We start from the raw sequence: 24566 nt of genomic DNA on the forward strand, positions 1-24566 counted from the left end.
GCACCCCCCCCCGTCTGCGCGGCACTTACCTTGTCTTGGGTGGGCAGCAGGCGACGGTGGCGAGCGGTGTCTGGTGTCCTCCATTTCTTTACCGACCCAATGTCTTCTCCCACCCGCTTCTCCTCTGCTATGACTGGACGCCTGATAGGCGTCCAATTACAGCACCTGTCATCTAAGCCAATCAGGTGACAGGTAACACAGACCCGGCGCACCTGATTGGCTGAAATGGGGTTCAATGTTAGCAAAGCGAATTCCTTCGGCTTTGCCAATATTGAGGTGAGTGAGAAGCGAACGCACAGCGTTGCGCTCGCGTCTCACATTTTTGGACGCCTATTAGAGCCAATAGCTCTAATCAGGCGCTTCTAAAAAAACACCTCCACCGCTGTAATTCAGGTGCCCGGTGACCGAAAAGGGGCCGGACACCTGAATAGGGGTTGTTAGCAGCGACCATAGATAGATTCATGCAATGCAATGCATGAATCTATCTATGGCAGTGATGTTGAACCCTGGTACACCAGATGTTTTGGAACATTTCCCATGATGCTCTAGTAATCGCAGAGTGGATGGGCATCGTGGGAAATGTAGTTCAAAAACATCTGGGGTGCCAAGGTTCGCCATCACTGATCTATGGGGATTAGAGTGGTGACAGGAGAGGGGGGGGGGGCGCCCTTTATGGACGCACCCCCGCTACTTGCCAGCCCAGTCCGCTCTCTGTTCAGAGAATGAGTTGAGCTGGATCCCATATCTCCACTTCCCACGCTTCTATTTTGGTCAGCAATTCAGCTCTTAACTAGTGAAAGCAATTACCAGATTTGTTACTTTTACAGAAAAAGTTGCGCTAAAATTTCCATAATTTCATCAGTCTATAATATCTATGTATGTACTGATCATATCCGTCAGAGGCAACATCTGCTATATATATATATATATATATATATATATATATATATATATATATATATATATATATATATAAACGTACCTGATGCCGCGTACACACAACCGTTTTTCGGGATGTAAAAAATAAAAAAAAAAAATTATGTCATTAAAAACGATCATGTGTAGGCTCCAGAGCATTTTTCACGACGTAAAAAATGGGCATTAAAAATTTAGAACATGCTATAAATTTTCACATCATTTTTAACGTTGTAAAAAGCGAGAGTTTGTAATGGAGATGAGATAGCACATTCGTCACGCTGTAACAGACTGAAAAACACGAAGGCTGAAAAGCGCCAATCGTCTCTCACCAAACTTTTACTAACACGAAATCAGCAAAAGCAGCCCCAAGGGTGGCGCCATCCAAACGGAACTTCCCCTTTATAGTGCCGTCATACGTGTTGTACGTCACTGCGCTTTGCTAGAGCATTTTTTTTTCACGATCGTGTGTAGGCAAGGCTGGCTTAACAATAATCAGGTTGAAAAAAATGTTGTTTTTTCTAGACCATTAAAAATTGTCGTGTGTACGCGGCATAACACTTTAAATTTAAATTTATAGATAAGAATCTTGGAAAAAAAACAAAAACATTTCATAACAAGTTCTGACCGGTTTCCTGGCAGTTCATGCATATGTCTGGCTTCCTGTTGCGTCCATGAATGTCTGTGAGCGGTTAAAAACTCTTATGATTCTCATACCGCCTCAGACTTTTTGAGATTTCTGCTATCTCTATAAAACCGATATACGTTTTGCAATTGAGCCCCATTACTGTACAAAAGCTGGAAATAATATTATTATATAAACTTTATTGCTTCACTGGGTTCATTTTGGATGGTCTACTTTATAGATCAGGGATGCTTTCTAAGCTCCGCTAGGCATGGCTTCCTAAATCCTTTCCCCTTCTGCTTCATGGTATAATGGGCCTCATGTATCAAGTTGTCAGTATTAAGAGCTGTTGAAATCGCTGTGCAGCCTATTAATCTGTATAAGCTGCAATTCTTCTTTTTTACTGTGTAATTACAGAACAGGACTTCAGCTATGGGTTGGTAAACAATGCTTTCAGCAATCCTACCTTGCTTTTATATATCGCTTAATCTGATGCCCTGAAAAGTTTAATCTTTCCACTAATGTTAATAAAACATCTTTTACTTAAACTAAATTTTGAAAGTCATTGAAATGTATGTACACTCGCCCTGTTAAAGAAGCACCAGTCACGGTGCATGTATAGCCAACGCAGCTTGTGCTGCTTCCCAAAGACCACGAAGGCCCAGTAGGGGTTAGGGTGACCACGTTCCCCGGATTGCCCGGGACAGTCCCGCATTTTGCAGGTCTGTCCCGGGCACATTGATTCCAGGACAATACAGTGTCCCGAAATGAAACTGACACAGCCACCCCCCCGGGCCAATCTGATGCCCCCAAAAAAGGCTGCCACATCACTGCTTTACTCACTGACAGTACTTGTCCTGGCCCGGGAATGCCTGGAGGAGCACAATCCCTCCCCCTGCTTGTGATTGGAGAAATCATAAATCCCGCCTCTTGTGTCCAATCACTGTGCTATGATTCTTTACAGCACAAGCGGATTTTTGGGAAGGGAGGGTGTCCCTGAATGGTAGTTTGGAAATGTGGTCACCCTAGTAGGGGTGTATAGAATGAATTCAGGTAAAGCTGAACTACAGAATACAGTATATTAGACATGTGCAATTCGTTTAGTTCCAAATTCGCTTTATAACCAAGTTTGACAAATTCGTTAATTCGTAAATATCCGAATGAACAAAAACCCGTTTAACAAATTTTTCAGAATATTGGTAGGATTTGAATATTCTAAAATTCGTAAATTTGAAAATTCGTAAATTTGTAAATTCGAAATTCGAAAATCTGAAAAACTGAAAATTAGAAAATCTGAAATAATAACTAATAATTACTTAACTATTACTAACTATTAAATCATGGGTATTCAAATTTCCTTTCAAATTTGGCTGTTCGTGAATGTAATGAATATGAATTTATCCAAAGTTATAAACGAATGGAACATAACAAGTTAATAATAAAAAAAAAATATTATTATTTTATATTAATTTGTTCCATTCCATTTGTTTAGATGCGGCATTTGTTATTTCAGATACATTCATATTTGTTACAGTCACTAACAGCTAAATTTGAAAAGAAATTCAGATACAGTCCTGTTTAAAAGTTTAAGACCACTTAAAAAATGGCAAAAAATCATATTTTACATTGTTGGATCTTAACATGGTTCCAAGTAGAGCTTCAACATGCAACAAGAACAAATGAGAGTGAGACAAAACATTTTTTGAGCATTCAATTAATTGAAAATAAGGAATAAACTGAAACAGGCTGTTTTTCAGCTGATGAAAAGTTTAGGACCACATGCCTTTAAAAGGCCAAATCTGTGCAAAGATGTGGATTCAGTGGGGTAGATTCAGGTACCGCTGCGCACTTCTTACGGAGGCGCAGCGTCTCGTTTTTACCCTGCGCCTACGCAAATTATCTGCGCTACGCTTCAATTATGAAGCAGTAGCTACGTAATTTGAGCGGGCGCTCCTTAAAAATGCCCAGCGTAAGGGCGCATAATTTAAATGATCCCGTAGGGGGCGTGGATCATTTAAATTAGGCGCGTTTCCGCGCCGAACATAGTGCGCATGCTCCGTCGGGAAACTTTCCCGACGTGCATTGCGGCAAATTACGTCGCAAGGACGTCATTTGCTTCAAAGTGAACGTAAATGGCGTCCAGCGCCATTCACGATACACTTACGCAAACGACGTTAAATTTTAAATTCGCGACGCGGGAACGACGGGTATACGTAGCATTGGCTGCCCCTGCTAATAGCAGGAGCAGCCTTACGCGGAACCCGACGAACGGAAACAACGTAAACCGCGTACGCAGGGCTCGCGTAGGGTTGTGAATCGGCGTTAGTATGCAATTTGCATACTATACGCTGACCACTACGGGAACGCCCCCTAGAGGCCATCGTAAGAATGCAGCCTACGATACGACGGCATAAGGAGCCTTATGCCAGTCATATCTTAGGCTGCAGTCGGCGTATCGAGGTTCCTGAATCAGGAGCATTCGAGACGCCGGCGCAAGTAAGCAATTGCGCTGCGTAACTATGGTTATGCAGACGCAATTGCTACCTGAATCTACCCCATTGTCATTTTCTGTCAGGTAGTCACACGACGTTGTGATGGCAAAAAAAAAAGGTTAATTAAATCCACAAGGACTTTTTTTTACCACTACTAATCCTTTATATTGGCTTTTAAAATGTACAAATGCAGCAATTTAGAATTTGGATGTAAAGTTTAGCACTGGGAAACACCTTTTGAAAGATAAAAAGTGCATTTTATATACAACTATATATTTAAGGCCAAAATAAGGGACAAATAAGGGGGAAAGAGGGACATTGCTCCAAATCAGGGACAGTCCCTCGAAATCAGGGACAGTTGGGAGCTATGCTCTGGTCTTCTCTACCTACTCTGGTTTTCCCCCAAAGCATATTGGAAGGTCAGTTGGCTTTAATCTGAAACTGTTGTACCATGTGTTTGTATGACTGTGGGCCAGTAATTGATCTTAATGCTCTTTATAACTCTGTAAAACAAATGCCAGTGCTACATAAACAAAATAAAATAGGCAGATGTATCTTCAGGCACACCATGCTGTTTCTTCAGGCACACCATACTGTTTCAAGTTCCCAACTAAGACACACTTTTTAAATAAAATAGGAAGTCAGCACTATACATCTTTAATATAGCTGCTAGCAATAAGGTTAACTACTCAAAACCTTAGTGATCAAAAATAAATATAAAATGCGTGTATAAATATATGAAATGCACCTAGGGTAGCTAGAAACGCCACACCGCCACGTTGGAGGTCCCTGGTGTCGGAGATAGATGTGAGTGCTGGCGGTTTTCTTTGCTATTGATGTTATTTATTCATATTTTTTTGTTATGTGCTCGCTATACTTGTGCTTGTTGGTTTTACAATAAATACCAAACCATATGGCACCTGTCTATTGTTGGAATTTTGAGCTGTGCTTTGTTGCCACACAGGCATCTGGCAGCATATGCGACGGTGAGCGCGCATTACATGAGGGTGGAGGCAAGTGTGTTGGTGGTAACGGTTTCCACTCTTTTGTTTGGAGTGACACTGTACACATGGTTGTGGTACTCATTGTTGATCCATACAGTATCCAACAGTGTTATACCCAGAGGAGTTCCAGTTACCCAAAGAGGTTCCAGCCATCTCAGGAAGTTAAGGTTACATGTGTTATTGCTGCACTTAATTGAGCAGCTTGGACTTCTGTAGGGTGACCACGTGTCCCGGTTTGCCCGGGATCGTCCCGTAATTTACATTTTTGTCCCGTGTCCCGGGAGCCTTCAAACCGGGACAATAGAGGGTCCCGGAATCAACTGACTGACAGTCTGACACACTCACTGCCGCTGCTGCCAGCCTGCCACAGTGCCGCTTGTAATTTATTGATTCTAAATCACTGGTTGCTAGGGACGCCCCGCTTGGCGTGTAGCAACCAGTGACGTCACCCGTGTCCCGCTCTCCCTGACGCTCCGACGACTCCACCCCCACCTCCTCCTCCTCCAGCGGCCAGCCGCGGTTCTTGCAGGAGGGAGAGCAGCAGCGCAGCGCAGCATCGTTAGGGCAGACCTCCTCCTCCCCCACTCCAGGCCTCGGTTGCCCACTGTCAGCTGCTGCAGCTGCTCGATCCGCCGTCCGTGACCGACTCCCGCCCGCTGCCTGTGTCATCTCTCCGTCACATCTGCCGGTCTGACCTCCGGCTCCTCCAGGCTCCAGCAGGACCAGGGCCCAGACAGGCTCCTCCCGGCTCCCGCCCGAGCGGCCCGATTCACTGCCTCCTCAAGTCCTGACAAAATAGAAGGCCACCAACGCTGGCTGAAGACTACCCTGTGCCACCACTCCATCAAAAGGTGAGCAAATAGGGGCAATTAACAGTGACACTGGCTGGCAGCATCTGATGGGGCACAGTAGCGACAATTTATGGGCACACTGGCATTTGAGGCACAATAGCGACAATTCATGGGCACACTGGCAGCATCTGATGGGGCACAGTAGCGACAATTTATGGGCACACTGGCATTTGAGGCACAATAGCGACAATTCATGGGCACACTGGCAGCATCTGATGGGGCACAGTAGCGACAATTTATGGGCACACTGGCATTTGAGGCACAATAGCGACAATTCATGGGCACACTGGCAGCATCTGATGGGGCACAGTAGCGACAATTTATGGGCACACTGGCATTTGAGGCACAATAGCGACAATTCATGGGCACACTGGCAGCATCTGATGGGGCACAGTAGCGACAATTTATGGGCACACTGGCATTTGAGGCACAATAGCGACAATTCATGGGCACACTGGCAGCATCTGATGGGGCACAGTAGCGACAATTTATGGGCACACTGGCATTTGAGGCACAATAGCGACAATTCATGGGCACACTGGCAGCATCTGATGGGGGCACAGTAGCGACAATTCATGGGCACACTGGCATTTGAGGCACAATAGCGACAATTCATGGGCACACTGGCAGCATCTGATGGGGGCACAGTAGCGACAATTCATGGGCACACTGGCATTTGATGGGGCACAATAGCGACAATTCATGGGCACACTGGCAGCATCTGATGGGGGCACAGTAGCGACAATTCATGGGCACACTGGCATTTGAGGCACAATAGCGACAATTCATGGGTACACTGGCAGCATCTGATGGGGGCACAGTAGCGACAATTCATGGGCACACTGGCATTTGATGGGGCACAATAGCGACAATTCATGGGCACACTGGCAGCATCTGATGGGGGCACAGTAGCGACAATTCATGGGCACACTGGCATTTGAGGCACAATAGCGACAATTCATGGGCACACTGGCAGCATCTGATGGGGGCACAGTAGCGACAATTCATGGGCACACTGGCATTTGAGGCACAATAGCGACAATTCATGGGCACACTGGCAGCATCTGATGGGGGCACAGTAGCGACAATTCATGGGCACACTGGCATTTGATGGGGCACAATAGCGACAATTCATGGGAACACTGGCAGCATCTGATGGGGGCACAGTAGCGACAATTCATGGGCACACTGGCATTTGAGGCACAATAGCGACAATTCATGGGCACACTGGCAGCATCTGATGGGGGCACAGTAGCGACAATTCATGAGCACACTGGCATTTGATGGGGAACAATAGCGACAATTCATGGGCACACTGGCATTTGAGGCACAATAGCGACAATTCATGGGCACACTGGCAGTATCTGATGGGGCACAGTAGCGACAATTTATGGGCACACTGGCATTTGAGGCACAATAGCGACAATTCATGGGCACACTGGCAGCATCTGATGGGGCACAGTAGCGACAATTTATGGGCACACTGGCATTTGAGGCACAATAGCGACAATTCATGGGCACACTGGCAGCATCTGATGGGGCACAGTAGCAACAATTGCTGGACACACTGGCAGCATTTGATGGGGCACAGTAGTGGCTGCATTTCATGGGGAACAGTGGCGGCATTTGATGGGGCACAGTGGTGGCATTTGATGGCACAAGTGACTGCATTTGATGGCACAAGTGACTGCATTTGATGGCACAAGTGACTGCATTTGATGGCACAAGTGATTGCATTTGATGGCACAAGTGATTGCATATGATGGCACAAGTGATTGCACATGATGGGGCACAGTGGTGGCATTAGATAGGGCACAGTGGTGGCATTTGATGGGGCACAAGTGATTGCATCTGATGGGGCACAAGTGATTGCATTTGATGGGAACAGTGGTGGCATTTGATGGGGCACAAGTGGCTGCATTTGATGGGGCACAAGTGGCTGCATTTGATGGGGCACAAGTGGCTGCATTTGATGAGGCACAAGTGGTGGCATTTGATGAGGCACAGTGGTGGCATTAGATGGGGCACAGTGGCAGCATTTGATGGGGCCTAGGGCCCTCTTTTGATCTTGCACACGGGCCCGCTGATTCATGATACGCCCCTGCCCCCAAAATACGCAAAAAAATATGTAAAAAAACATATATTTTTTAAGGGGGGGGGGGGTGTCCCTGAATGGCAGTTTGGAAATGTGGTCACCCTACTGGTGAGTGAGCCATCTGGATATCTGGGACATTTTGAAGATTGGATACACTTTATGAACTTTCTTTTTATGAACTCTTTGAACTTTCACAAAATTTCACAAATTTTTTCGAACTCCCAACTAAGACATGGGAAAAAAGTGTGCTTACAAGTAAGGCATTTGCTAAAATATAAAAAAAGAACGTGGTGCAAATAGTTTTTTTGCACGGGACCTACTAGCGTTCATTACCAGGTTCTAGTTTTGCAGTCTAATATAATGTTAGAAATTATAGGCCTTAGCTTCTTATAGTTACAGATGTTGGTCTTAATGTGACCCTGTAGCTAGGCAATGGACATTGAAGTATTTTTTCATATTTTCAACAATCAGTAAATGAGCTTTAAAAAAGCCCACACTAACCTCTGTAGATCCAGTTAACGTGGAGTAATTCATCCACATATTTCACAGCAGACGCACTGTTGGCAGCTCAGCTCCCCCTGCTGTCCTCTCCCAGAGCATCTGCTCTGTATTATACAGGATTTATGTAGCACCCTCTAGTGTGCTATTAGTAGCAGTACAGGCAAATTTCTTCTTTTTGGCTCATGGTAAAATGAGTCTTTAAATATGGGTCAAAAGTTTACTACAGTTCAGGGCTGAGTGACTCATACAGGCAGGTCTCTGGTGCCTCCACCTAGTTATTGAAAGTTGGAGAATTCTCTGGAAACCTGGAGGGCGAATGCCAGGAGGGTTGGTCTGCATACTTAGGGGAGTTTGGCCAATCCCTAGGTGGTGGGCCTGGCATGGTGGTTAAGCCAGCCCTTAAATAAGGATGAGTCATGCTGGCTGGGAGTTGGGTGGAAGACGGAGTGCTGAGGAGACTGTCGGTAGCCCTTAAAGTGGAGTTCCAGCCTTTTTATGTTTATTAAAATTCAGCAGCTATAAAAAGTGTAGCTGCTGACTTTTAATAAACAGACACTTACCTGCTCCACGGTCCAGCGATGCGGCCCCCTCCACCGGTGCCTTCATTCACACTGTGGGCGCCCGGCTGTGACAGATTTTGGCTCTACGGCTGGGCACTCACTGCACATGCACGAGTTGCGCTGCGCTCTAGAAGAGGACAGGCAATCTCCTAGGACCTGTCACGTGTCCCAGGAGATCACCTAGAGGGAGGGGCCCATAGGTGGAAGAGGCAAAAGGAGGAGTCGCCTAGGCAGCCCGTAGGTGGAAGTAGGAAGTGGGACCCCCACTCCCCCCCCCCCAAAGAAATGACATGCCAAATGTGACATGTAAGGGGATGAGGAGTGCTTAAAGCGGAAGTTCCACTTTTGGGTGGAACTCCGCTTTAAAGAGAATGCCTGCCTCGGGCTGGGGTTGGTCTGGGAGGATTCTGGCATCATCATGGTCCAGGAGAAATCTTGCCTAGGAAGCAACGAGAACAAAGAGGACATGTGACTACAACAGCACAGTCAGGAACTTGCAAAGGGTAAGACTGTCACATGTAGTAAGTTATTTTGGAAGACAGCTCTGTCAGACGCAAGTGAAGAAAAGCCGATACACTGCTCTTCCTGTTTACACCGTGATCAGCTGTGATATGACATCAGAGACACTTTACTGAGATTGGTGCTGCGGTGTGTCAGACTGACACGCTGCACCACCGATCGCCGCGTTGCTCGCCCCTGCAGACACGCCCCGGCTGTTATCCTGAAAGACATCACATGACATCCAGTTAGGATAATGGAACCACCGCCCAACCGTCATTCTGCTATTGGCTGGGTGGTAAGTGGTTAAACAGAAGGGTTTTCAGGGATCGTCTAAAGATGGATAGATTGGGAGAAAGCCGGACAGATTGGGGTAGGGAATTTCAAAGGATGGGAAAAGCTTGGGAGAAGTCCTGGAGGAGAGCATTAGAGGAGGTGACAAGGAAGAGAGGGAGGTCTTGGGAGGACAAAAGAGAGCCATTTGGATGATATTTGAGACCAGGTTAGTGATGTAGCTGGGGGGGAAAAGTTGTGGATGGCTTTGTAAGTCGTTGTTAGTACATTGAAATGTATTAGGTGGTTGTGGGGAAGCCTGTGGAGGACACTAAATGGTTGGTGTAACGGTCACCACCGTTTACGATATACCCATTCCATCGCCCACGTCAGCTTATCCGACACTCCAAAATCCGACAGGCATCGATCCATCCCATTTCCCAGAATAACCGAGACAACACAAGCTCTGGTCTCTGGTTTCAAAATGAATGAATACTTTTAATAGTATCTTAGCTTTCTTATATACAGTACAACATGTTACAGTAATCAAAGGAACAAAGACTCTCCACCCACACATCACACAATGGGGCTTCAATCACATTCTTTTAGATAATGACATCCAGTTGAGCTAATCATTAGTCATCTCCCAGACGTCCCGTCTCCGCATTTAGAGGAAGTAATTACTACAGCTTGACAAGTCACATTCCTTTACTAAACATAATTGACATGCTAATTCCCTACCCCTGAAAGGAGACATCTGACCTTTCCAGATTTAGTTAGCATCACACAATGGACAATGGAATGTCTTTCAGGAGTAGCCCCAATTAACACCTCAAAAGCATGTGTCCTCGCATTGAATAAAAACACTCCACTGACCTGGTGTGGGTCAGAATAACCACTTGTAATATGAATTATCAGTCACATCTCATGTAATTTATAATTAATATTTCTCAGTCACCCTATGCCCAAAAGGGGCACAGGGTGACCCTAGACCCAATTCAGCCACAGTGACTCCTGTGATGGGATGACTATTGCACAACATAACTGAATCAGAACTTGCAGCAGACTTGCAGAATGTTTGCAAAGAAAGTTGATATGGAGCAGTGGCGCCTGGTGGATTTTTTGTTTGGGGGGGCGGCAAACAACCGACTCCCCCCCCCCCCCGCGGCAACTAAACCCCCCATTCCCCCTGCGCTGTCTGCCGGTCAGTCCACTGGCACTTACCCCATCTCGGTGGCGGAGATCGGGCATCCGAGGACAGGCAGGATCGATCATCCAGGCATCAGCCAGCGGCTCTTCTCCTCACTTCTGCTGTGCATCTCCTCCCCTCCTCCTAGGCATCCAATAGGCTCGCCCTCCTCCTAGGCATCCAATAGGTCCTGCAATACAACTGGATGGAATCCAGACACAATGCTCTGTGTCCTGCACCCACCCTATATTGAAGCCTATTAGAGCCTCTACCTGCAGCTGTAATTCATGCACCTGGCGTTCCTGAAAGGGGTTGGGCACATAAATAGGGATGGCGGCGGGCATAGATAGGGGGTGGTGCTCGTGCGCCCACAATGGACGGGCCACCTCTGATCTGGAGTCATGCAACGTGGACTTGCTGAAATTGTGCAACAAACTTGTGAAGCCTGGCAAGTCTAGCAATAGCTTAGCAAGTCATTTTCAAACTTGCAGCACAATTGCTTGCTATCAGGGCATGTGAATGAGGCCCAGCAGTTAAAAAAAGCCTGCGCAGAAAGCAAATAATTTGCCATACCATAAGACATATCAAGAGAATTAGGGTGCCAATTCCCTTTGCAATAACAGTAAGTTTTCTCTTCACATGTTCTCAGTAGCTGGAACAATAAATAAATGTGTATAATAGTGAAGCCACCACCACCACACTTCCCACCTTTCTGAGATGAGAACGAGCACTATTGGCAAACGAGAACGAGAACTACTGGCAAAAGAATGTAGGCATAGGACACACCCTGGCCACGCCCCCTTAAAGGAGAATTGTACAAAAAATGATTAGTTAAACCCACAAGTGCCTTTTTTAACATTACAATTCCTTTATATTGGCTTCTAAAATTTACAAATGCAGCAATGAAAAAATTGAATGAAAGGTTTACAGGGGACACTTTTTGATAGAAAAATTGTGAATTTTATATACAACTATATAGATCAGACCAAAATGAGGAGCAAATGATGAGGAACGAGGGACAGAGTGACTTTGTTCCAAATGAGGGACAGTGAGGGCCGGTGCTACCACTAGGCAGCCGCCTAGGGTGCACTGCCACCTAGGGCGCCCAGCCACTGGTTTCCCTGCTCTCCGTCTCCTGACGCTGACGGTCTCCGCGCTATGTAGATTTTCTGGTGACTGTATGCAGGGGATGCCTCTGTCTGCAGCATGTAACTAACTCAGGCTTCAGCCGCCCTGTCTGTAATAAGTAGTGTCAGAGGTGCAACGCAACACTGGTGTCCCGAAGGAACCAGAGAACGTATCCCATAGGCCTCGTACACACGACCGAACATGTCTGCTGAAACATGTCCGACCGTGTGTACGGCCTAGCGGACCGGATTCCTGGCCTAGCGGACAGGTTTCCAGCGGACAAATGTTTCTTAGCATGCTAAGAAACATGTCCGCTGGAAGCCTGTCCGTCGGACATGTCCGATGGTTAGTACGACTCATCGGACATATCCGCTGGGCCGAAATCCCTCGCATGCGTCGAAGTGATTCGACGCATGCGTGGAAGCATTGAACTTCCTGGGTCGCGCACGTCGCCGCGTCATCGTCGCCGCCACGTCACCGCGTTGTCACCGCGTATTCTGTCCGCGGGGAATTTGGTCTGATGGTGTGTACACACATCAGACCAAAATCCCCCAGCAGACATGTCCGATGAAAACGGTCCGTGGACCGTTTTCATCGGACATGTCTGGTCGTGTGTACAAGGCCTTACGTGCCACCGCCTCTATGATCAGTGACCTGTCTGTCTCTCCTTCTCTGAGTCTCTGCCTCTCCCCATATGCGATTCCTATACTGAGTCATGTGACCCCCCGGACCCCGCCCTGCACGTGTCCCTGCAATTTCTAGAGGCCGCTCTCCCTCCCGCCCTGTCCTGTACAGCGGCAGCGTTTGCTATAACCTAATCAGATCAGAGTAGTGTGTGCTACAGGGCTGGTGACAGCTGGAGCCACCGATGCAGAGTTTGTTCCCGGCACTGCCAGGGTTGTCGGATGCATGTAGAGCCCCGATGAGTGAAGAATCCTGACATTGTAGTAGAAATCAGGTAGGCCAGTGTAATGGTCAGGCAGGTCAGTGTGGGGTGAGATAGGTCAGTGTAGGGGTAAAGTAGACCAGTGTGGGGGTCAGATTGGTCAGTGTAGGGGTAAGGTACCATTACTGCCGCCTCTGGGTATCCAGCAATGGGTAGTCTGATCCAGCCTTTGGTTAGTATAGGGCCATGCGTTTTGGACCCTCTTGACTAATTGTCACGATACCATCTCTGTAGTGATACTTATTTGGTTCATTATACCATCTACAGATAAACTACACATGCATCTACACCTGATGAAACGAGCATGGTTTTGCGAAACGCGTCGAGATACTTTTTATGCCTGTGTACTTTGCAATTTACATTTTATACCATGATACATGTAATGACATTTTTTACTGTATGTATCATTTCAGTGGCTTGGCTAGGATTCATGTTTAGGTTTGCATGACAATTTTAATACATTTTGAGACTGCATTTACCCTGCCAATTGTTGGCTAACCGCATTCACCTCATTTAAAGTCCCGGGGCGATTTCCTGTTTTTTGTTGCGTATATTGGGATGGAGGTGGTTTGCGGGTGACACCAGACCTTTTACTTTTTGTCCAGTGTAGGGGTAAGGTAGGCCAGTGTAATGGTCAGGTCGGTCAATGTAATGATCAGGTAGGTCAGTGTGGGGGTCAGATAGGTCAGTGTAGGGGTAAGGTAGGTCAGTGTGGGGGTTAGATAGGTCAGTGTAGGGGTAAGGTAGGTCAGTGTAATGGTCAGGTAGGTCAGTGTGGGGGTCAGATAGGTCAGTGTAATGGTCAGGCATGTCAGTGTGGGCGTCAGATAGGTCAGTGTAGGGGTAAGGTAGGCCAGTGTAATGGTCAGGTAGGTCAGTGTGGGGCAGGGCCGATCCTAGGCAGGGTGCACAGGGTGCATTGCACCCAGGCGCCTGCAGAGGTGGGGGCGCCGAACATCTAACAGACGCTCTAACAGAAGCCCTCTCTGTGTCCATCACAGAGGTCCCCCTCCAGGTCCCAATAAAGTACTCTGCTTCTCGTCCTGTATTTTGTTTATTGTTAAGAGATCCTGTAAGGATCCCAGATTAATGAAGACTTTGTGGGGGAGCATCTCTGTGGTTGAGTCATTGCCATAGAAACATTTGTAAAGGGGAGGAGTTAGTAAAATAACGACGCCCATGTGGGGGCGCGGAAATATTTCTGCACCCAGGCGCCTGTGACCCTAGGATCAGCCCTGGTGTGGGGATCAGATAGGTCAGTGTAAGGGTAAGGTAGGCCAGTGTAATGGTCAGGTAGGTCAGTGTGGGGGTCAGATAGGTCAGTGTAGGGGTAAGGTAGGTCAGTGTAATGGTCAGGCAAGTCAGTGTGGGGGTAAGATAGGTCAGTGTGGGGTCAGATTGGTCAGTGTGGGGGTCAGATAGGTCAGTGTAGTGGTAAGGTAGGCCAGTGTAATGGTCAGGCAGGTCAGTGTGGGGGTCAGATAGGTCAGTGTAGGGGTAAGGTAGGTCAGTGTAATGGTCAGGCAAGTCAGTGTGGGGGTAAGATAGGTCAGTGTGGGGTCAGATTGGTCAGTGTAATGGTCAGGCAGGTCAGTGTGGGGGTCAGATAGGTCAGTGTAGTGGTAAGGTAGGCCAGTGTAATGGTCAGGCAGGTCAGTGTGGGGGTCAGATAGGTCAGTGTAGGGGTAAGGTAGGTCAGTGTAATGGTCAGGCAAGTCAGTGTGGGGGTAAGATAGGTCAGTGTGGGGTCAGATTGGTCAGTGTAATGGTCAGGCAGGTCAGTGTGGGGGTCAGATAGGTCAGTGTAGTGGTAAGGTAGGCCAGTGTAATGGTCAGGCAGGTCAGTGTGGGGGTCAGATAGGTCAATGAAGGGATAAGGTAGGTCAGTGTAATGGTCAGGTAGGTTACATGGGCAGGGCAAAGGGGGTGGAGTCAGGGGCCAAGGGGGCAGCAAAATAAGGTGTCATCTAGGGTGTCAAAAATCCTTGCATCAGCCCTGGGGACAGTCCCTCGAAATCAGGGACAGTTGGGAGCTATGCCCACCACCACCACCAAAACAGTCCCTATGAGATATATTACAAAAACAGGCACAAGTATCTATGTACTATTTAGTAATCTTTTTGAACAGCGTTCAAAATGCTTTCTGTAAGAACCTTTTGAAAACGCCAAGCTGAACAGCTTGTCCTAGGGAATTTGCTCTTCCATTTGAAATAACAAGTAAAATCTAATGTCACTTGGAGAGCTATTACCAATGCGGCGCTAAATGAATTGCAAACAAGCCCATTTATTATGTCATGAGACGCTGGCACCCGCGGGAAGTTGTGCGCGTCTTCGCCTGGAGAGCTTACACAGACATCACAGTTAACCAGTTTTAATGGTATCTTGTTTTGCAGTTAGTTATATGGTTATGTGCATCTGTACAGCTAGAATGATGTTTTGCTAGACGAAATTGTTTGAAATCATCGGGTCTAAATCTGTTTGGTGTATCTGTTTACCTATTAAACTTTATGTCTTCATTTTATCACCCCCCCTCCCCCCCCCCCCGTAAATCGCAGTTGCGGTAAAGTGTACTTATTGCCAACAGGAGCAGATACTTTGTTGCCCGTGCGAATAATGAAGACGCAGCTGATCAAATCACTTATTAATTTGGGATATATAAGCGTGCTGGGCCTTGTCTGTCGAGGTTTGAATTACAAACTCTATGAAATGCTCCGCAACCAGCAGACTTTATTTCTCCGACTGTCGGATTCCACTGCAGGTTGGGAGATGATTGATTGCTGTAGGGCATTGCAGAGAGTTCTTATTGCAGCACTGGATTTGAAAAAGGACATTTTCGTTCCCGCAGGTTAGAATCGCCAGCATTAAACCTACGTTAGACCTCTTTCACATTGAGGCGTGGAGCCACGGTGACGGTATAGCCGCGCTATATGTAGCGCGGCTATACCGTCATATTTACCTCGATATTCGGGCGCTAGCGGTGAGGTTTTAACCCCCGCTAGCGGCCAAAAAAGGGTTAATACCACCCGCAACCGCTGTATTACCGCGCTTTCCCATTGATTTCAATGGAAAGGCGCGGTATAGGAGCGGTGAACACACCACTCCTATACCGCAGTAAAGATGCGGCTAGCAGGACTTTTGGAGCGCTCCTGCTAGCGCACCGCTTCAGTGTGAAAGCCTTCGGGCTTTCACATTGAACACTACAGGGCAGGTTTTTTCATGCGGTATAGCAGCGCTATTTTTAGCGCTGTACCACATTAAAAAACGCCTCAATGTGAAAGGGGCCTTACTCTTTCTCAAATTGAACATTTACTTATAGCTTCTTTAGAAATTTATTAAAACAATAATAATAAAAAATAATCATAATATATTTTATTATCATATATTATAAACTGCTGTTCATTTGATATTCAGTGCTAGACCCCATACACTCTATTCGACTTTCTGCAGATTTCTGTCTTCAGATTTACCCAAACCATACAATAGGAGGTCAAACCTTAAGGCCAAGTTCACACCTATGCGAATTGGTTGCGGCTTAAACTGCATCCAATTCGCATAACATTATAAAATACATTGATTTCAATGAGGCTGGTTCACATATGTGCGATGCATTCGCACTGCGCATTGCCGGAATAACGCGTGCCTTTTCCAGGCATTGCGGTGTGGCTCAGGTGAGAATTCAGGCCCATTATCTTCTATGGGCATGCAGGCATGCATTTGATTCGCAGATGTGTTAATTTCTCTTCAGGATTTCTCTCATTCACCTCAATACACTTCCCCCCTCCCCCTCCCCCTCCCAGGTCTCCAAATTCGCAGCTAAAATGGAGATGATCTGCTGAACAGTTCTCTTTCTCTCTGCAGAGATAACAGAGCTGAAATTCGCACCGCACAAGTGTAAATCTAGCCTTAAAGCGGAGGTTCACCCGCACATGACACTATTTCCCCCTAGATGGATGTTCGTTTTGTCTAGGGGAATCGGCTAGTTGTTTTAAAATATGAGCCGTACTTACCCGTTTACGAGATGCATCTTCTCCGTCGCTTCCGGGTATGGGCTGCGGGAATGGGCGTTCCTATTTTGATTGACAGTCTTCTGAGAGGCTTCCGGCGGTCGCATCCATCGCGTCACGATTTTCCGAAAGAAGCCGAACGTCGGTGCGCAGGCGCAGTATAGAGCCGCACCGACGTTCGGCTTCTTTCGCCTACTAGTGACGCGATGGATGCGACCGTCGGAAGCCTCTCGGAAGACTATCAATCAAGAAGGAACGCCCGCTCCCGAAGACCCATACCCGGAAGCGGCGGAGAAGATGCATCTCGAAAACGGGTAAGGACGGCTCCGATTTTAAAACAACTAGCCGATTCCCCTAGACCAAACGAGCAGGAATCTAAGGGGATTGTTTGAAAAAATAGTTTAATGGGTGAACTCCCGCTTTAAAGTAAGAAAAGAAAAAGGGGGGTTCCCCTGGGTGGACTTTTAAGGCACTAATAATATTTCAGGATATTGAGAGTAAAAAAGGGTTTATTCACAATTGTACATATTCATCAAATTTTTTTAAAATATTAAATTAAAATACAGAGTTCCAAAGATTGTCACCATATAGGTAAATACAAGAAGAAGAACCTTCTTCACACCCAGCTATTTAAAGTAAATGCAAACTCTTACCTTGTAACATACAGTTTAAAATACAAATGAAAGGCAAAACATTTGTGTGTAGATATAAAAAAAAAAAAAAAAAAAAAAAGTTTTTTCCTTTTTTTTTTAAATAAGTGACCATATTCTCTCAGCTGCATAGAGAGGTGAGGGTGGAGAAAATGCAGTGCATTGGCCTTAACAGTGAATGGCTGTTTGTGTGGGGTGGAAAAGGGGGGGGGGGGGTCTCAGCACGAGTTTGATCATTGGAGGAGAGCAGGCTGAGTTCCCAGCACAGCTAGAGAACTGACAACGCTGTGCTCTCATGCCTAGTATGGTCGGTTTTTAATAGGCAAGCAGAGAGACTGGCAAGAACACCAGGGATTTCACACAAAGGAAGCAATACAAAGAGAACAGGATACTTTTTCATACAATTACATGGTACAGTAGGCACATATCAGAAATATGAAATGTTGGGTTTACATATTGTTTGATTCCTCCATACAAGTGAATTTGTTCTGTAAAAAAAAAAAAAAAATATCCCTACAATATGGTCAGCTGAAATATTCAAATCCTTTAAATAATTGACCTACCATATTATTCGCTCCATAAGATGAACCCCCCCCCCCCCCAAAAAAAATGGCGGAACATGTCTAAGTCTTATGGAGTGAATTCTGACCAGGGCCGGGCCAGCGGCGGTGTGGCCATCTACCACGAGCATGAGCACCGGGCAAACTCCCGCTGGGCCTGTCACTCAGGCTCCTATGTCTTCTGTCTGAGTGACAGGTGGATGTATAGAGGAATATCAGTCTGTGCGAGGTGGCACAGGTAAGGTTGCATTTCATGGCACAGGTCAGGCTGCATTTTATGGGCACAGGTCAGGCTGCATTTAATTGGCACCGGTCAGGCTGCATTTAATTGGCACCGGTCAGGCTGCATTTAATTGGCACAGGTCAGGCTGCATTTAATTGGCACAGGTCAGGCTGCATTTCATGGGCACTGGTAAATATTTTAGTATACCATTTGATTCAATTTTTTTTTATTGTTTTCCTTCGCTAAAACCTAGGTGTGTCTTATAGAGAGAAAAATATACACTGTATAGCAGCATTTTTGCATGTTGAAATTAGCATCACATCAGAAGCTCCCTTCACATCAGAGGCCCCTCATGACATCAGAGGTCCCCTCTTCACATCAGAGGTCCCCCCATCATGTCAGAATCCACCTTCATGTCAGAACCGCCCCCCCCCCTTCATGTCAGAACCCCCCCTCTTCATGTCAGAACCCCCCCCCCCCTTCATGTCAGAACCCCATCCTCCCAAACACATCAAAGTTGCCGTTACACATCAGAAGCCACCCATACACGATTCCCTCATTACCACAGAGTCGTCCCGACCACATCACATAGTCCCTTCTTCACAGGAGATCAAACAGATGTCACACTGACTCATTGATAGGTTTATAGACTAACACCGGCACTTGCTAGAGCCACAAAGCAGAATTCTTGTTGTCCTAGGAATTTTTTTTGGCCAGTTCAGGTTCACTTCAAAGTAGAGCTGCAACCAGGTTATGGACATTTAAAAATCTACATACTCTTAACAAGCAGTAAATTTAACTTTAAAATAATCATTCACTTACCTCTGTAGTTGCAGGCACTGAGGAGCAATTCATTCTTAAAATCACAATGCAGTGAAGTTGTCCAAGGAGGGTCTCAATGCTTTGCTCTTTCCCCTCTTTCTGTGCACCTGATCTGTGTTTATAGCCGGAGTTATATGAACTTGAGTCTAGTGCGTAGAACAAGAGGCCTCAATACCCAACTGCCTGCTCCAGTACTGTTCTCTTTCCCCCCGAAGCTCTGGGCTCTGTGTAGTTCCTCAGCGTTATCACAGACAATGCAGGGCTATTAGACACTACAATTTTCCTTTAAGAATAAGAACTCTGGGCCAGATTCACAGCAGAGATACGACGTAGTATCTCAGATACTCCGTCGTATCTCTCAGAGTATCTATGCGACTGATTCATAGAATCAGTTACGCATAGATAGCCCTTAGATCCGACAGGTGTAATTGTTTTACACTGTCGGATCTTAGGATGCAGTACCGCGGCCGCCGCTGGGGGGAGTTTGCGTCGTAAACCAGCGTCAGGTATGCAAATTAGTAGTTACGGCGATCCACGACGGTTTTTCGCGTTCGCTACGTCGCTGCTAGTCTAGTTTCCCGTTGCAAAGTTAGTTGTCGTTTTAGGTGCCCTAACTTTACACAGCACACGTATGTGCTGTATAAAGTATGGCCGTCGTTCCCGCGTCGAAATTAAAAAAATGTTCCTTCTTGCGTAAGACGTCCGGGAATACGGAAGTACGCTACGCACGTCGCCGTTCGAAAAAATGACGTCACTTCGCGCAAAGCACGGCGGGAAATTCAAAAGGGAGCATGCGCAGTAGGTCCGGCGTGGCAGCGCGCCTAATTTAAATGGCACACGCCCCTTTGAATTACGCGGGCTTACGCCGGAGGCCGCCGGCGTAAGTTTTCATGCAAGTGCTTTGAGAATCATGCACTTGCGATGAAAACTTGCGGCGGTGTAACGTATCTACGATACGTTACGCCGCCGCGGTTCTACGTGAATCTGTGCCTCTTTACTGAAGAAAATAGTATAAGTGTTCAAGATTCAGTAAAATCCATGTTTTCTTTTTCCCCCACAGGATTCTGGGAAATTCCTCCACCGAAACCAGCACAAAGGTGAGTTTACTGGATGAAAGACTGATCATTTCTTTCCAGATTTCAATGCAGTGGTCTGTCAGTCGGGAACATGTGATTATGACCATCAGATGAATACAGAAGGCAATGTCAAAGGAATAGATTTGAGCTCCACAGTTTACTAAACATGTCTGACATCTTTCTATTAGATCGCTCAGACATCTTTTGCAGTCATACTTCTGGAGAACATTGATTGAATGCTTATGAAGGATGAATGGTTTCAAACTCTGCCGCGCATAGTGACTAAGGATGAGCCGAACACCACCCCCCCCCCACCCCCGGTTCGCACCAGAACTTGCGAACAGGCAAAACATTTATTCGAACACTGTTAAAGTCTATGGGACACAAACATGAAAAATTAGAAAGTGCTCATTTTAAAGTCTTATATGCAAGTTATTGTCATAAAAAGTGTTTGGGGACCTGGGTCCTGGCCCAGGGGACATGTATCAATGCAAAAAAAAAAAAAGTTTTAAAAACAGCCATTTTTTCGGGAGCAGTGGTTTTAATAATGCTTAGAGTGAAACAATAAAAGTGAAATATTTATTTAAATTTCGTACCTGGGGGTGTCTATAGTATGCCTGTAAAGTAGCGCATTTTTCATGTGTTTAGAACAGTCCCTGCAACAAAATGACATTTCTAAAGGAAGAAAAGTAATTTAAAACGGATTGCGTCTATAATGAATTGTTGGGTCCCGGCAATATAGATAAAACTCATTGAAAAAAACGGCATGGGTCCCCCCCCAGTCTATTACCAGGCCCTTTGGGTATGAATATTAAGGGGAACCCCAAACCAAAAAATAATAAATTGCTTGGGGGTCCCCCCAAATTCCATTCCAGGCCCTTCAGGTCTGGTATGGATATTAAGGGGAACCCTCCGCTAATTTAAAAAAAAATCACAGGGGCCCCCCTCAAAATCCATACCAGACCCTTCAGGTCGGATTTAGCTACACCGTTTACGTAAGGCTTACGTGCGGCGTAAGTTTACCCCTCATAAAGCAGGGGTAAATCATGTTAAGGTCTGGACGTCGGAAACGTCGGAACAGCGTCGTATTTTACGTCGTTTGCGTAAGTCGTACGTGAATGGGGCCGTTCCGTTCACGTCGAAAGCATTGAGCAGACGTATCTTAGGGAGTATTTGCGACGTGATTCTGAGCATGCGCCGTTCGATCGGCCCACTGCCTTGCTACTTTGAATTACGCGGGCTTACGCCGGCCCATTTACGCTACGCCAACGTAACTTTGGGAGCAAGTGCTTTCTGAATACAGTACTTGCCTCTCAATGTTACGTCGGCGTAGCGCATATGAGATGCGCTACGCCCGCTCAAAGATACGACAATGTATCTGAATCGCGGCCATAGAATTTTTTTTAGCAGGGGTTCCCCGAGACCGGAAAGTTATTTCAAGGATTCCTTGGTGTTAAAAAGGTTGAGAAAGGCTGGAATAAACTATATTATAGCACATCTATACCCCTAAAAAATGCAATATATTGCAACTTACCAATCCTTCGATGTGGTGGCTGCATTTGTTTTCACTTTTGAGGCTTTTAGAACATTTTAAAACATAACCAACACAACCACCACATCTAAAGACTGGTAAGCTGCAATATATTATTTTTTTGTGATTAGATACGCTTTAAATGAATTTTCAATTATCTTCTTTCCACCCCAAACTCCCAGTGTGCATATAAAAGGTTCATACTGAGCGATTGTGTTGCTGGAACTGAGGCCGTCGCTAAAACTTAATTGACACACTTCGAATGATCCTTCCAGCTGCTCTAGATATGTCAGCCTTATAGCGAGGAAAAAAAAATACCCAAAGGTTCTATAGCACAGATTGTGGTCACATTGTTTTCTGAATGGTACATTAAATAATTGGCTTCAGAGAATTTTCCAGTTATCACCCCTCAACTGTTAGCTGCTTTTCAGTGCTGTTCAGAAAATTGGTTTGAACCTTTTATTTTCATTTGTGCGAGACATCTCTATTAAGTCGGCTTCACACCTAGCATTGTGGTCAGGCATGGTACAACGTGTATTTTATAGCGTGTTGACACCACGCAGAGTAACGCACAATCAGCATTGCAGCGCCATTTATTTATAAAAGGCACCCAAATGCATCTAGATACACTAAATCGCATGTGCTTTGCAGTGCACATACAGAGAGAGTTACGGCGACGTATCAGTAGATACGGCGTCGTAACTCTGAATCTACGCCGTCGTAAATTTAAGCGTATTCTGGAAACCAGATACGCTTAAATTAGGCTAAGATGCGAGCGACGTAAGTCTCCTACGTCGTCGTATCTAATGCCGCGTACAGACGGTCGTTTTTTGCGATGAAAAAAAACGACGTTTTTGAAAACGTCATTTAAAATGACCGTGTGTGGGGAAAACGTCGTTTTATGTCTTCTGAAAAACGACCAAAAAAAAATTCGAACATGCTCGAATTTTTTGTGTCGTTTTTCAAAACGTTGTTTTTTGTGTCAATGAAAATGATAGTGCGTGGGCAAAACGACGTTTCAAAACAAAGTTTTTAAACCCGCGCATGCTCAGAAGCAAGTTATGAAGCTAGCTTCAATGGAAAAGAGTGCCGTCGTACGTGCTGAACGTAACCGCGCTTTGCTAGAGCATTTTAAAAAACGATGGTGTGTAGGCAACGTCGTTTTTGAAAATGAAGTTTCAAAAACGTTGTTTTATTTCATGATTCAAAACGTCGTTTTTTTTTATCACAAAAAACGACCATCTGTACGCGGCATTAGGGTGCATATTTACGCTGGCCGCTAAGTGGCGCTTCCGTTAATTTCGGCGTAGAATATGCAAATGAGCTAGATACGCCGATTCAGAAACGTACGTGCGCCCGGCGCATTTTTTTACGTTGTTTAGGCTTTTTCCGTGTAAAGTTAGTCGAACAAAAAGCTGGCCTAGCCAATGTTAAGTATGGACGTCGTTCCCGTGTCGAATTTTGAAATTTTTACGTCGTTTGCGTAAGTCGTCCGTGAATGGGGCTGGATGTAATTTACGTTCACGTCGAAACCAATACATCCTTGTGGCGTACTTTGGAGCAATGCACACTGGGATATGTCCACGGACGGCGCATGCGCCGTTTGTTAAAAACGTCAATCACATCAGGTCACGAATCATTTACATAAAACACGCCCCCTGTTCCTCATTTGAATTATGCGCGCTTAGGCCGGCCCATTTACGCTACGCCGTCGTAACTTAGGAGGAAAATGCTTTGTGAATACAGCACTTGCCTCTCTGACTTACGGCGGCGTAGCGTAAATACGATACGCTACGCCGGGTCAAAATTAAGCCGCCCTACCTGAATCCAGCTAATAGATGGGAAATTAGACATGTGCGATTTGTTTCGTTACAAATTGAAATTCAGACAAAATATTTGTTATTCGGAATATCAGATGTATCCGGATCTCTGAATCACAACAGTCATGCCGCGTACACACGACCATTTTTATTGGTCTAGAAAAAACAACGTTTTTTTCAACCTGATTCTTGTTAAGCCTGGCTTGCATACACACGATCGTGAACAAAAAAAATGCTTGAGCAAAGCGCGGTGGCGTACAACACGTACGACGGCACTATAAAGGGGAAGTACCATTCGGATGGCGCCACCCTTGGGGCTGCTTTTCCCGGTTAGTAAAAGACGATTTGTGCTTTTCAGTCTGTTACAGCGTGATGAATGTGCTATCTCCATTACGAACGCTAGTTTTACCAGAACGAGCGCTCCCGTCTCATAACTTGCTTCTGAGCATGTGCGATTTTTTCACGTCGTTTTAATTTTTCACATTATGAAAAATGGTCGTGTGTACGCGGCATAACAAATTTCAATGAATCCGAAATAAATTATAACAAAAACAACAAAATCATTCGTATTCATAAGTTTCATTCGTTTGCGACTCCAGAGGGTTTTGTAAGCTTATTAACCACTTCAGATCCGCGCTATAGACAAAAGACGTCAACAGCGCGGCTCTCAAGTGCCGGGAGGACGTCTTTTTAAAAGCATTACCCGCGCGCGCCACTGGGGGGCGCGCATCGGGTAAACACTGTCCCGGCGCATCGCTGGGAAGCCGATGCGTGTACCTGGCGGCCGCGATGTCTGCCTGGTA

General features: G+C 46.0%; 1 protein-coding gene across 2 annotated transcripts in view; it reads left to right on the forward strand.

Annotated features, from left to right (window-relative positions):
- Positions 1 to 24566, forward strand: part of WHRN (whirlin) — a 248078-nt gene that overhangs the window by 136756 nt on the left and 86756 nt on the right. For both annotated transcript variants that reach the window (XM_040322973.1, XM_040322972.1), the window contains one exon: positions 20397 to 20433. In XM_040322973.1, coding sequence (XP_040178907.1) covers positions 20397 to 20433 — 37 coding nt within the window. The remainder of the gene's footprint in view (positions 1 to 20396; positions 20434 to 24566) is intronic.

Source organism: Rana temporaria, chromosome 9 (assembly GCF_905171775.1).
Source record: "Rana temporaria chromosome 9, aRanTem1.1, whole genome shotgun sequence".
Taxonomy (NCBI): Eukaryota; Metazoa; Chordata; class Amphibia; order Anura; family Ranidae; genus Rana; species Rana temporaria.